Genomic DNA, 15,241 nt, shown 5'->3' with positions numbered 1-15,241 from the left:
TGTGTACCATTAAGATTCCAGAAAACTGGGGAACACCCAAGTGTGTGTGTGTGTGTGTGTGTGTGTACCATTAAGATTCCAGAAAACTGGGGAACACCTAAGTGTGTGTGTGTGTGTGTGTGTGTGTGTGTACCATTAAGATTCCAGAAAACTGGGGAACACCCAAGTGTGTGTGTGTGTGTGTGTGTGTGTACCATTAAGATTCCAGAAAACTGGGGAACACCTAAGTGTGTGTGTGTGTGTGTGTGTGTGTGTGTGTGTGTACCATTAAGATTCCAGAAAACTGGGGAATACCCAAGAGACTCTTAACCCACTAAGCACACAACTGATATCAATGTTAGCTACTAGCATCGCTTGTATATTTTATCAACAAGATGATATAAACATTCTAACCAGGAACTAAACAAAAACTCCTTTAGTGAGGCCTGTTTACCCACCCAAGAAGCAAGAAAAACAAAAGCACAAGTTATAACAGTAAGATTTTGTTGGGGCCTGCTACTGATATCCCCAAGATACACTGGTCAGAACATGCTGGCTTACCTTAAGGAACTCCTTTAGGAGAATTTCAGACCTTTCTTCAAACTCTTCTTGAATTTGAACTTGATAATCCATGTCCAGATAAGTAGGGTTGATCCAATCATACAAAACTTCATGCTTACAAAGAAGCAGCAGATGCAAAACGTGAATTAACAATTCCTATTGCTTTTGTTCTTACATCACTTCATGCTAGTAAAATATATGCAAAGTCTCACTTTATAATCTTCTCCTTGTTACACATAAAAGTAATGGAAAACTCTGCCTGAGAAAAAGACACTATCAAAAGTTTACCCAAGAAAAGTGAAAGAAACTCAAAGTCCAATTTCATTACCAGGAAAACAAACCATATGGTAAAACTTCTAAGATAAGAATCCCGACAACAGGCATTTATCCTTACATCTTGTGGGATGTGAGGGCTCCGGGGTATGAGAGGTTCAAAGTAGTTGGGAGGCCGGGTCAGTGAAGGACCATGGAACCAGCCACTTATAGACAAACGCGACTTTTCTTCAGATAGGACTTCAGACACCTGAAAGGACAAGGCCAGCAGCACATGAACATACCCGCTGAGGGGGAAGATTGCCAGCCTGGATGTGCTCACTTCCGGATCCGTCAGGCCAGATGTGCACACAACCTGACCATGGAAGTCCAACAGGAAGCGGTCACATTTCGATAACAGGGGACTAAAGAGCATGATCCTTAGTACTCTGTGTATTTGTGGTTTATAACTGTTACCTGGTGAAAGGATACTGGAGACACTTCAAAGAAAACCAGTGTGTTCCACGAAGGGATAAGAGACTTGACGATCTGCTTCGGCTGAAAGTGTTCTGCACCAGGAGAGAAGACAACACGAATGCGGTTTCCTTATCAGCAACCACTTTCAGGCCACCTTGTTTCGCTTTAAGAATTCTCATATTTCTAAGGGTAACTAGATCTACCCTGCAGATTGCAGAACGCCACCCCCTTCCGTCTGTTTCACTCAGTTCTGCTAGCTGACCACCGTTCGTGCTATGCCACCTGTTATTGCTGAGGGCTAGGATAAGTTTGGAAAGTTTTCGAGAGTCAACATCTGGTGTCAGTCATTAGGAAACCCTGACTTCCTGTCAGACAGACTGGCCCTGGCAGACTGATGGCCCCAGGCAGCTTTCCACATGTTCCCCCTTTCCAGGTTAGTACTCACGAGTCGGGAATGACTAGTCCTCATGCTAATAATGGACTCCACCTCTGGAGTAATGACTCCAATGTAGAGAGGCGGCTGTCAGGGCTGATGTCTGCTCGCCCTCCTCAGAGGAGGACACACACTGTGTGTTAAGAGCTCTGAAGTAGCTACTGGTGCTGACGCGCATGCGCTTGTCTTACCATCAACATCGTACAGGTCCAGGGTGCCCCCCAAGCTCCTGTCCCAGGGAGGAACCAGGTAAAGAATGAAGGCGATCCGGCGCCCTTCCAGCTCGTCGTCGTGGCAGAGGAGGGCATCTGCAATAGTGCAACACGTGCTTTAATGTCCCCGAGCCAACAAGGAGCAGCTGATACTCTGATCCTGCATTTTAATATCGGTCCATCTGATATCCACCCGCAATGTGAGGTCCTCCAGCTGTAAAATGACACTTATTTCTCCTGTTTTATAATCGGAGACATAAAACTGGGAAGATGGAGAACTCTAAAAGCACTGAACAGCACACATAGGCACAGACCCCGGAGATAATCACTATCAATATTTTTCTTACGTTCTTCTAGTATTTTTCCTACATATGTTTGCTTTTTTAAAAAAATGGGTATCCTATAGTGGTTGTTTTGTGGCCTTTTTATTGCCTGCTCAGTGTCTGTTCTCATCACTACACACACCTGTCATGGTTTTAATGGCCTATAGTTATGCTATTATATGGACTATGAATTACCTTCTTTCTCCTTTAATTAATTTTCTACTTGTTGTTTCCATTTCTCATCTATTAAGCAAAATGTTTCAGTGAACAAATGAACATCATTGTATGTAGATCTCTTGGTAGCAGTTCCTGTTAATTTCTTGAGCTAAAGCTTCTAAAAGCTGTTAGGTGGGACTGAGCAAGGGAGGCATCCCTGCAGGGCAGGAGAAGGAGGGTTTGTTATGGTGAACTCGGATCGTTCACACATGGAGGGATTGTTTTGATAAAGAAATATCCTGAAGGTGACAGAAGCCATGGTTTTCACTGCTGACAAAGGAAATTATAAATACAGAAATGGAGAAATCTGGGATAATCCTATGGTGTTGAATTGCAACTGTAGGAATCAATGGGAATTGAGTTTCCTATGCATGTAGATATTTACTTAGACCCTGCATATTTCTAGACACTGACACACACACGTAAATGCATGTGTGCATATGCACATCTGTGTATTCGCTACCTCTTCTCTACTGAAAGGCCTGGGAGCGGTGACACCCCCAACAGCAGAAACCCTTAGAGTCCAGATCTTGATTTCTAAGCATTTGTCTCTAAAAGCCATCAGGGTTCTTTGGAAGAATGGCTAACTCTGGGTCTAGAGCAAGGGACACATAAGACGAGCCTGGAAAATCTTGTTCTACTAGGAAGTAAAATATATTATGAATGATGGGGACCCATCAAAAGGACACAGAAATCAGTTTAAAGGGGCTCCCCTTGATCAAATCAGGGACAAGATGAACCTCACTTTGATAGAGCAACTGATTATAGCCCATTACATAGTGACCCATAAATCCACACTGATGTAAATAAATATATGAATAAATAAATGGGAAGAGAGGAAGGTTTCCTTTACAGAATGACAACCAATCAATGTAAAGGGAATGATTCTATTATTTTAAAAAAATCACCATTTGGCAACCTGCACAGTAATAATTTTGCAAGAAATGCCAGAGGGTGCTAAAATAAGTGAATCAAAGTTGGAGAAATGGGATATTTACATAATCCTTAAGTATCTCCCCACAAAATTCTGATTCACTTACAGAAAGAAAAAGAACAAGTTTATAGTAGGAAGACCTGACATCAGTTAACACCTTAACTAAATAATCAAAGTTAGTATCACTAGCCTATGACACGTAGAAACCATATACCCCTTGATAAGATGCAGCAAAAAAACCCCACATAATTGATTCTGTAACATTTCTACCCAAAATGCAAGGCTTGAATCTAAGCACGAGGAGGCATCAGACAGATCCAAATTGAGGGCAGATTTACAAAATGAGTCCTCTCTAAACTTTGGAAGCATTTAGATCATGAAAGTCAAGGCAAGACTGAAGAACTGTTCTAGAATGAGAGAGACCAAATCAGGCACGGCAGTTATGCAAGCCCGGAGAGGATACTTTTGCAGTCAAGGACCAAATAGTGGAACTTGAATGGAGCCTGCGGATTAGATGGGAATAATGTATCGATCTTAATTTCCTGATTTTGATGGTTTATTGCCATCATCTAGGAGAATGTCCTTGTTGTAGGAATCACTGAAGAATATGGGGGGCCTGGAGTAGGCCGGCAACCTACTCTCAAGTAAAATGGGAAAAAACTATTTGTACAATGCTTGCCACGTTCCTGTAAGTTTGAAATGATTTTCAATTAGAAAGAAAAAAGTTTTTTAAAAAGGATGTAGGACAGGACTTGTCCCGTGTATCACTTAGCCTCAAAAAGTGGTTACCAATGTATGCTTCTCCCATTAGACTCTATACAGTATGAGAGTAAACCCACATCAAAATTCCGCTTAGTAAAACAGGGGCGTCTGGGTGGCTCAGTGAGTTAAAGCCTCTGCCTTTGGCTCGGGTCATGATCCCGGGGTCCTGGAATCGAGCCCCGCATCGGGCTCTCTGCTTAGCGGAGAGCCTGTTTCCCCCCTTCTCTCTCTCTGCCTGCCTCTCTGCCTACTTGTGATCTCTGTCTGTCAAATAAATAAATAAAATAAAAAAAAATTTTTTTACTTAGTAAAACAAATCAAAACACTTTCCCTTTCAGGTGAAAAAGCAAACATGCTTTCAAAAAGACATTTCTATGATCACAAAGGGAACAGGTGAGAATGGAAACCTCTGAAGGGAAAGGGGGACAAGAAGAAGGTGCAGGGCCTGTCAAGGTTTATACTGTATCCTTCTATATTGTTTGAAGATCTTTTCCTTAAAAATATAGTCCTTTCTTACCTTCAAAAGAATAAGGGGGAAAAAAAAAGAAAAGAAAGAGGCACTGAGGGAAATTTGCTCCCTAGGAAGCCCAAGAGTGGCATTGACAATATCGCCTCTGAGTTTCCTGATGCTCTATACTGAGTTGGCTGGTGTCTGCCTTGCCAGCATTTTTCTGAAAATGTGGTCAACAGCTTTCATCATATTTCCACCAAAGGGAACTACTATAAGGTGGGCATTTTGGTATTCGAGCCAGGTCAAATCTATTAAGAAGGTCCTAATGCGGGGTGCTTGGGTGGCTCAGTTGTTAAGCGTCTGCCTTTGGCTTGGGGCATGATCCCAGGATCCTGGGATCAAGCCCCACATCAGGCTCCCTGCTCAGTGGGAGGACTGCTTCTCCCTCTCCCTTCTCCCACTCCCCCTGCTTGTGTTCTCTCTCTCGCTCGCTCTCTCTCTGTCAAATAAATAAATAAATAAAATCTTAAAAAAAAAGAAAGAAGGTCCTAATGCTATGGGGGGGGTGTGTGTCCAAGTCTAGGATTCTGGCACACTGATGCTATCTCGCCAATACTATGTAGCTAAAGCCTGTAAGTCCTCCAGACATCAAGACCTTTATCTTTCTTACCAGAGAATTCATATTTAGCACAGGACATGTCAATAGTTGATTCCAGGTCAATCTTGGAAATGTCAGCAAGCCAAGTCCGGAAATCTTCAAACAGAACTTTCCTAGAAATGTCAACAAAGGTAACTTGTTAGCCACAGCGTTTGGATCTCGGCCACAGCTACTTTTTCCTGGATGCTGTCATAGCTTCTACACTTTCAACTTGCACAGTTTAGGACTTGGACCTGAAATAAAGAGAAAGAAATACAAAGCCATCTACTGTAATATAGTTTTGCTCTGCTATTCCATTTTACTTTCTTCCTCTTCAGTTGATAGCATGCCCCATCACGGTAGTACTCTGCCCTCTGTCATAATTCAGCACACTGATGTTCTTTTCCGAGAGTTTTAGACACATTTTGTGGCACTCAATACTACCCCACTGTTTAATGACCACTTGGGTGACACTGTTGCAGATTAAAAACTTCAAGTTGCAATGATGGTACCTTGCTAACTGTGTAGGATCAGAAAACCTTTCATAGAAGTTCTGATGCTAGCACGGTACCAGCAAGAGATGCCAAACATTTCCATTCACCAGCTAACAGGGCTCTCTGTAGAGGAATCTCTTTAATCCCATTTATAACTCACTCAGCCAATCGACTTTGAAATTATGTGAATCTTGATGAGTTGAGAACATTTTGAAAGGACTTACGTCAGTTTGTATGTTGCACACACAGACAATATTTTTTGGACCATCTTAGTCCAGATGTATACAACTGAAAATGCAACTGTGCTGTTCATAAATAAATGTCAAGTCTCCAGGCTGATCTCCTAAGATTTTGATACTAAGTCTCTTTTCTATTCTATACATTACCAAACCAAAAAGTTCTATAAACTGTGCTAGGTTGGGCCAACCGGAAATGCCCATGTAACTTCAAAAACAGAGTTGCAGACTATATCCATTGCGCCAGCAGAGCAAAATGCTGAACCAGGCTTGAGATGTGGGCAGCAAACATTTCTGCAAAGTCTTGATGCTTTAAGCAACTATTATCGAAGGCTTTAATCCCTCTTTTACTGGTAACATTGGCTTCCTCAAATGTATTCCCTAAAAAGCTCCTCCTTTAGTCACTCTATGAAAGTGTCACAAGGACAGGATTATTTTCTGTCATTATTTTCATTTGTTAATTGAATTTAGGAGAAATCACAGAGCCCAACTGGGAAGTATAAACATCACTTTTCTCTTCCAAGGAATCCCGTCTCTCACTCCAGCCGGCTGTGATCCTATGGATCACAGGATCCATTCTTGTGGGAAGGGAACCTCAGTCCTACAGGAAAGGCTTACCAGAGGCATGCTGTGAACTAAGGAGATAATGCCTTCTAGCGCAATCATCTCTCTTTGGAACAACAACAAAAGGTCAAAATAAATATGAAATAGTAGAGATGCAATTCACACACGAGCAACACTTCAGAATTGGGAAGAAATAACAATCCATGCAGGCTGCCATCATATATCAAAATGTCCCAGAGGATGAAAGAGAATGAGAAAAAAAAAATGACTTCTGTATAAATGAAAAACAGTTATTACAAAGTAACATCGTACTTCTTGTAGTAAAACCGCGGGGGTGGGGGGGAAGCCCTCTATAAGTAAAAAGAAACTGTTAAAAAAAAAAAATCTGAAATCCTACAAGCCAGATTTAAACATTCCATTCTTCTGTCTTTTCTTTTGTACACAGATAGCCAAATATATCTCTTTTTAAAAAATCATTCACATTGGGGCATCTGGGTGGCTCAGTCATTAAGTATCCGCCGTTGGCTCAGGTCATGATCCCAGGGTCCTGGGATCGAGCCTGGGATAGAGCCCCGCAACGGGCTCCCTGCTCGGTGGAAAGCCTGCTTCTCTCTTTCCCACTCCCCCTGATTGTGTTCCCTCTCTCGTTGTGTCTCTGCCTGTCAAATAAATAAATAAAATCTTAAAAAAAAATCATTCACATTGTGTGCACAGTTTTAGTGTCTTTTTTTTTTTTAAGGGTTTTATTTACTGGACACACACACAGAGAGAGAGAGCACAAGCAGGAGAAGTGGCAGACAGAAGGAGAGGGAGAGGGAGAAGCAGGCTCTCTGCTGAGCAGAGACCCTGACGTGGGGCTCAGTCCCAGCACCTTGGGATCATGACCTGAGCCAAAGGCAGGCGCTTAACCAACTAAGCCACCAACGTGCTCCCATCCTTTCTCTTGACAAGTGTACTGCATCAACTCTAATATGCTTTCTCTGTAAGAAGAATCATCATTTTGCTATCACTTAAAAAAATGTTGCCAATTAAAATAGGACACAAGAGTAATTTGTGAGACACTGGATCTCAGCAGTGCTAAAATGTGAAAAAAGAAAATGTATCTTAGAATTGGTGAAATCAGGTTTAACTTAACCATTCTCATGTATTAAAATTCACACATGTCCTATTCAATGGTTGTAGAGTTTTCTGCTCATGCTTGTATCATTACCTATATAAATCTCAATGAGTGGCCATTTAATTTGTATATATTTTTTCATTATTTGGGGGCACCCGGGTGGCTCACTGGGTTGTGTCCGCCTCTTGATTTCAGCTCAGGTCATGATCTCAGGGTCATGGGATAGATCAAGCCCTGCATCAGGCTCCACACTCAGTAGGGAGTCTACTTGGAAGATTCTTTCTCCCTCTCTCCCTTCCCCTCTCCCAACTAGCATTAGAGCATGCATTCTCTTTCTCTAAAATGAATAAATCTTTAAAAAAATTTTTTTTACTATTCTAAACATTATGACATGCAATCTTGAGTGGAATTTTTTGAGCACATCCTTAATTATTTTCTCAGGGTAAATACTTTTTTTTTTTTAAGATTTTATTTATTTATTTGACAGAGAGAAATCACAGGTAGACAGAGAGGCAGGCAGAGAGAGAGGGAAGCAGACTCCCTGCTGAGCAGAGAGGCCGATGTGGGGCTCTATCCCAGGACCTGGAGATCATGACTGGAGCCGAAGGCAGCGGCTTAATCCACTGAGCCACGCAGGCGCCCTCAGGGTAAATTCTTATAAGTGGAATGACACTATAAAAAGGTAAGCATAATTTGAAGAGTTTTGATATATTTTTCCAAAACCATCACCTAAGAAAGGGATCTATACTTCTGTCAGCACTGGGGGGTTTTGTTTTGAATATATGCCAACCTAACATGTGAAAAATGGTTTCAGCAGTGTTTCCTTGATTGCTGACGAAGCTGAACATTTTATCACTGAGAAGGTGGGCGCTGGAAACAGACTGACTTGAGTTTGTAGCTTAGTTCCCTCTGTTTTCATCTAGGAAGCCTTGAAAAATTTATGTAATTTCTCAGTCTGTTTTCTCCTCTACAAAATGGGATGATGACCTAATGCTACATGATGCAACATTTTCCACACCCAAGAAATATGATTAGTTGTTTACCTTAAAGCACAGATGTGAGGCTCCCTTCTCTTCTTCAAATCATCAGACTTGATCATAGAAAAAGGAAAAAAAAAAGGTATTTCCTTTATATATTAGAAACACACAGGAAAGCAGTTCAGTGCGTATCCTAGTAGTAGAGGATTGTGGTAAAGAGCCTGGACACCGACAAGCTGCCTGTGTTTGACCTATGGCCCCTCCATGTGGCAGCTCCGTGACCCGGGCAAGTTACTTAATCCCTCTGGACCTTATTCATGCAAACACTTAAATAGTCATCGACAGAAATGTTTCTTTTCTTTTTGAGGGAGACAATAAACATAAAAAGCTGAAGGTTGGTAAGAAAGAAGGTGACAAAGGCACAGGGAAAAACAGCAGGATATGAAGGACTAGGCGTGCTGAAGTTTGGGAAAAGGTCTGCAAGCACAAACATGGTGGCCAGGCTAGATTTCACTGAGTGAAGCCAAGCCCTGAAGGAGGTTAGGAAACATGCCAATGGAACATCTAGGCAAAGAGGATTCAAGGTCCTGGAGCGCCTGCATGGCTCAGTCAGTTAAGTGTCTGACTCTTGATTTCAGTCAGGGTTGTGATCTCAGGGTTGTGAGATCAAGCCCCACGTCAGGCTACCTGCTCAGCACGGAAGCTACTTGAGATTCTCTCTTCCTCTCCCCCTGCTCCTCCCACCCCCTAGCACTCTCTCTCTAAAAATTAAATTAATTAATTAAAAAGAAAAAGAGGATTCAAGGTCCTGAGCATGAAGAAATCCAAAGAGATTGTGGCTGGAGCATAGAGAGTGCAGGGGACAGCAGTAAGAGGTGAGGCCGAAGAGGCAATGGGACGCCTTAGAGCTCTTCTAAGTATTTTGGCTTTCTGTCAGAGAAATGAAGAAACTTTGGAGGCTTTAAGCAAGGGAGTAATAGATTTCCATTTGTGTTTTTAAAAATTGAGATAAAATTTACCGTTTTAACCATCTGAGTGCTTAATTCAGTGGATTTAATATACTCATGATGTTGTGTGGACCACCACCATCTGATTCCAGAACACTTATCATCCCCACCCCCAAAAGGAAATCCTAGAGCCATTAGGCAATCGCTGTACATAGTCTTCTCCCCCAAGGTCCAGGCAACCACTAATCTACTTTCTGACTCTCTATATGGATTTGCCTAGTCGGGACATTACATATAAGTGGAATCCTACAACACGTGGCCTTGCATGTCTAGTTTCTCTTAATACATTCCCAAGGCTCCTCCATGACACAGAAGCATTGCTCTGCCATTCTTATTCCTGGCTCAGTAATATTCCATTGTGTGGCTAGACCACACTCATCTGTCCATTTATCAGGTGATAGACATTTGGGTTCTTTCCACTTTTTTAGATATTATGAATAATCTTCTATGGCCATTGGTGTACTTGTTTTTATGTGCACATATTTTCAATTCTCTTGGGTCCACTGTTATTTGAAAAGAACACAATGGCTGTGATTGTATAAGTGGGCAAGAATGGAAGCAGTGAGACTGGCTAATAAACTAATAGAATAATTCTGATGAGAGGATAAGATGCTTTGGACTGGTTGTTGGTAGTGCAAGTGCAAAGAAGTGTTTTTTTCCAGATATGTTTTGTTGAGAGAACCTACAGAATTTCCTGATAAACTACGTATGAGGTGAGAGAGGAACAGAAAGTTTTTAGCCTGGGCCACTTGGAAAGATAGAGTTGCCGTTCACTGGATGGGTAAACTTTGCAGATGGAGAAGATTTAGGGGGAGAAGAACAGGAGTTTAGTTTTGGGCTTAAGTGTGAGACACTTAACAGATATCCAAGAATAGAGGCAAAGCTTCGGGAGTCCCTGGAAATCTGCCTGGAAGTGGCCCAAGGGCAAAGTCCTAAAGTACTCCATCATTAAGAAGTCAGGTACAAAAGGAAGACTTACCAGAGGAAACCAAGTGCTTACCAGGTAGAAGGAAGACCGAGAGAACATGGTATACTCAAAGTAAAGAAAATGTCTCCCAGAGAAAGGAGTAACATAGTAGCTCAAATGCGGCTGGAAGGTCAAGTGAAATGAATCCTGTATTTACTAATGTGGAAGTTGTGAGTGACCTTGACAAGTGTAGTTTCGGTGGAGTAGTAGGTAAAAGCCTGATGTAAAGTGGGCTTAACAGAGAATGGGAGTAGTATTTGAGAAAGCACAGACAACTTATATGGAATTCTACTGTTAAGAAGAGCAGAGGAATGAGGTGAAGGGCAAAGTCAGGTCAAAAGCATTTTTTTCTTAGGAAGAGCTTTCTTTTACATGTCACAAGGAATGATCCAGAAGACAAGGAAAAAACCTTACAACAGGAATAGTAAGGTACTTCCTTCATAGGACTGTTATGAGTACTTAGCATGGCATAAAGCACGTACTTGATAACACTTGCTTTAAAATACCCAGAATATCAGGAAACTCTTACTGACACACTTGCTTGGGAAGGTTGTAAGATGTCATAGACCCCATTATTATTATTATTTTTATTTTTAAATATTTTATTTATTTATTTGACAGAGAGAGAGAGAGAGAGAGAGAGAGAGAGATTACAAGTAGGCAGAGAGGCAGGCAGAGGGCGGGGGGAAGCAGGCTCCCCACTGAGCAGAGAGCCTGATGCAGGGCTCAACCCCAGGACTCTGAGACCATGACCTGAGCTGAAGGCAGAGGCTTTAACCCACTGAGCCACCCAGGTGCCCCGAGGTTGTAAGATGTCATAGACCCCATTATTAAGGCAATTCATAACACAAGCAAAGAAAAGCAGATATAAGCAAAGTTTGAAGGGATAGGAGACTAAAAATAGGTTTTACATCTACTGTTTTAGGATGAAGAAGTTCAGTCCCAACAGCAAAGTAGAATTTTACCAACTATCCATATGATCTAAAGTAATCTTTTACCCCCCTCCTCATTACCCAAGCCCCTTTTTATTATTTTGCCACTCACTGATATCAGAAGTATTTTCATCTACCAGACTGCATCAAGTAAAAACCAGGTTGGTTTCTCTGTTTTAGTAATCAGAGACATATACAGCCCTAAATCAACAACTTAGTCTTATTGAAGTTGATATAATTACAAAGGCAGACAGTTGTGGCTTTTAATGTATATAACTTTACTAGGATAAAAGTTTAACTTTCATCAGATTTCCTGACCTAGTAAGAGTCGTATCAAGTGTGTATTTAACTTGGTTAATTCAATTATATGTGTTAAAGCCCAAAGATCGATGGATGGGAGGACACAATCAGCTCTAGTGCAAAAGAACTAAGGCACGAGAGGGAAATCATGTTATTTACTCCCTTATCCCAGATAAAGAGAAACCAAGTGGTTTCTCTTTAGAAAGAAATGCAAAGAAAACAAAATAATCCTCATCTTTTTCATTTTAATTTTATTCTGTGGTTTTTAAGGGCTGATATCCTTGAGATTTTATGAAGGATTTCCAAGCGTGATGTATACCATGTACTAAAAATATATTACCCTCAAACTGGGGAAGCCAGTGACCTATATTTCTTCAACCAGACTGAGCCCTGTCTTCTGAGAGTAGAAAAACTGGCCTTGATTTTGATATGGTCTTTCCTGCCAAATTAAACTGTCCACCAAAAAAAGAACAGGTCTCACTTCCCATAGTCAGACTGTGATGCACAGTGTACTACGGTATATAAAGCTACCTAAAGGCATGAACTCAAAAATGTAAATGGGTATTATTTTCCAACATACAACTCTCTTCAGCATACCAATCCCCAAAATGTACTTAATCCCCTTTGTTTATAATGTGCTTAACTTACTGGCTTACTGTATTTCCTGACTATCTGTCCCCATCACTAGCACCTCTCTTAGTTTAAATTTAGAAGCCTCACAGGGCAGGAACTGGCAGGAACTGACAGCCTTCTGTCAGAGGCTCCCATGCAATAATTGTAGCACCTAACACACTGTTAATATTCAGTAAGCTTATGTGAAAGAATGAACGCTTTTAGCAATGTCAAGGCAAGAACCTTCCAAGGCAAACCCAATCTAAAACCTCTAGTCTAAACGTAACGAATGATTCTGTAGATAATCCATTTCTGAGGTGGAAGAGTGAATGTGAAAGGGACATAAATACCTGCTGGAACTTATATAAATCGTTATACTTTTCATGGAAGTCCAAGTTCAAAAGTTCCTTCTGAAGCCCTTCCAAGAAGTTTTGGCTTTGGATGAAGTTTGGGATCACGCAGTGAAGAAAGGGATCCATGTCCATGACAATGGCCTCTGTTGGAAGGAAAACATTACTTATAGCTTTTCCCCTTTTGTATTTTTTTAAAGATTTTATTTATTTATTTGATGAGAGAGAGAGATTACAAGTAGGCAGAGGGGCAGGCAGAGAGAGAGGAGGAAGCAGGCTCCCCGCTGAGCAGAGAGCCCGATGTGGGGCTCGATCCCAGGACTCTGAGAACATGACCTGAGCTGAAGGCAGAGGCTTAACCCACTGAGCCACCCAGATGCCCCCCGCTTTGTATTTTTGACTCAAATAGCATGACACAGGGAATACAAAAGGGAATGGTCACACATTTTCAGAAATCTAGTACCTAAAGACTTGGGGCAAGAATTATAAGCTCTCCCCCACCTTTTTTTTACCCATTCAATATTACTTTTTAAATATATTCTGCTTAAAATACTAGTCCTTAGGAGTACAGGTGGTGTCATTAAGTTAAGGTTCCTGCGTTTTTTGTTTGTTTGTTTGTTTTTTAGTTCAGGGATTAGCCACTGAACTGAATATATTTTAGATTCCTTATTCATTTCCCCCCAACTTAAAGTGAGAGGAGCAAATTAAAAATGAGAACAGAGGAGCACCTTGGTGGCTCAGTCGGTTAGGCATCCAACTCTTGATTTTGGCTCAGGTCATGATCTCAGGGTTGTGAGATAGAGCCCTGTATTGGGCTCCATACTAGGCTAGGAGCCTGCTTAAAAATTTGTCTCTCCTCTCCCTCTGAGCTTCAACCCCTAAAAAGATGAGAATAGCAATACGGGCTGACAAGTTTTTTTCAACCCTGCCTTTTCTTTCCCCAAGTTACTGTTGGAGGAAGTTACAACTCACGCTTTCTTTTTTTTTTTTTTAAATAAGTCTTTTTTTTTTTTTTTTTAGATTTTTTTATTTATTTGACAGACAGAGATCACAAGTAGGCAGAGAGGCAGGCAGAGAGAGAGGAGGAAGCAGCCCCCCCCCCCGCCCCCCAGCAGAGAGCCCGATGTGGGGCTCGATCCCAGGACTCTGAGAGCATAACCTGAGCCGAAGGGAGAGGCTTTAACCCACTGAGCCGCCCAGGCGCCCCCAACGTACACTTTCTTTTTAAATCAGTTCAAGCATAACTCTTCAATGTCTTCATTTCTATCTCAAAATTTTAGCTACTGCCTCTGATACTCTAAAGATTAGGTAACCCCTAATATTAATAGTCACCACCACCATCTCCACCATATAGCCGGTGCCAAATAAAGTGGGGTTATATACGCGATGTCACTTCATCTCCTCGGCAACCCTGTGGTAGACATTATCGCTCTTTCCATCCTACAGCTGAGGATATTGACAAGTCCCTGCGGGTACAGAGCTTGCCCTTTCCACACTAAGCGATCACTTTCTATGTACATCCAGACACCCAGGACTCACCCCTTCAAAGCACCTAACAACTGAAACCAAAAACATGGCAAACTCTAGGAAGGAAAGCATGATGCATGAAGCGGAATTCTCATCCTCTAAAGCGATATCTGAAGCTGAGGCAGGAATCGTCTAAGGTGGGTTCCTTCCCTTGCTCAATACTGGTTTACTTCCCACAGGTCACGTAGTCGACCTATGGGCGTGTAAAAACGAGTAAGCTCGGCTGCCAGCTATCTGACAGCTTATAATACATGCTCTGGCTACACGATTTTGGGAGAGCGGTCACTGCCCTCGGAGGAACTACAAACTTGCATGCCCCTCTGCTTCCCAACTCTGGGGCCTACGTTTCTTCCTCTTCTCAGATTTCTAAATCCAAGCCGAACTTGGAATAATAGAGGGCAGCAGGAGAGTCCGAGGTGGCCAAAGTCACACTGTCTCCAAGGGCCTCTTCCCTTGTGGCCCCGCTGCCGGGGGGGGGGGGGGGGGGGGGGCTCGGCTCGAGTGGCAGGACTTTCAGAGGCCCCCAGCCAGACCCTGCTCCCCCACACAGCACCCGGTTACCGTGACGGAACGGCGTCCTGCGGCTCCAGGCCTCAGACACCTGCTTTTTCAAGGTTTCTTGCGTGACAGCGTCCGAAAACTCCGCTATCACCTCCTTCTTTCCCTTTTTCCCGGTCCGGCCGGGAACAGGCTCAGCTGGCCGTTTCCCATTCATCTTCTCTTAAGCTACAGACCCACGCCACACTGATTAAGCAGCTACTCTCCTAGGCTGACTACAATTCCCCAAATGCCCCCACACCCGTGTTCCCCAGCGCCGACCAATAGGAAGTACCAAGGTTAAAGAAGGCGGAGCCCATTCCTGATTTACCAATGGAAGCTCTAGATATTTCGGCTGTCTCATCAGAGATTGGCCTACTGGCA

The 15,241-nt window shown here is 42.4% G+C and overlaps 1 protein-coding gene across 2 annotated transcripts in view; it reads right to left on the bottom strand.

Moving 5' to 3' along the window:
* LOC111157350 (2-oxoglutarate and iron dependent oxygenase domain containing 1) overlaps positions 1–15,105 on the bottom strand; it is a 23,729-nt gene extending 8,624 nt beyond the window's left edge. Inside the window, exons 1-8 of one of the 2 annotated variants that reach the window (XM_022518684.1) lie at positions 14,882–15,105; positions 12,794–12,939; positions 8,692–8,738; positions 5,271–5,371; positions 1,894–2,010; positions 1,270–1,361; positions 935–1,063; positions 541–654 (exon numbers count right to left, since the gene is read on the bottom strand). In XM_022518684.1, the coding sequence (XP_022374392.1) occupies positions 541–654; positions 935–1,063; positions 1,270–1,361; positions 1,894–2,010; positions 5,271–5,371; positions 8,692–8,738; positions 12,794–12,939; positions 14,882–15,035 (900 nt within the window). In that variant the 5' untranslated portion in view covers positions 15,036–15,105. The remainder of the gene's footprint in view (positions 1–540; positions 655–934; positions 1,064–1,269; positions 1,362–1,893; positions 2,011–5,270; positions 5,372–8,691; positions 8,739–12,793; positions 12,940–14,881) is intronic. The other variant, XM_022518685.1, reaches the window with a different exon arrangement.
* Between the last annotated feature and the right edge of the window lie 136 nt (positions 15,106–15,241).

Source organism: Enhydra lutris, unplaced genomic scaffold (genome assembly GCF_002288905.1).
Source record: "Enhydra lutris kenyoni isolate GAN:26980312 unplaced genomic scaffold, ASM228890v2 scaffoldscaffold54, whole genome shotgun sequence".
NCBI classification, from domain to species: Eukaryota; Metazoa; Chordata; class Mammalia; order Carnivora; family Mustelidae; genus Enhydra; species Enhydra lutris.
This window is presented reverse-complemented; position numbering and strand designations above follow the sequence as displayed.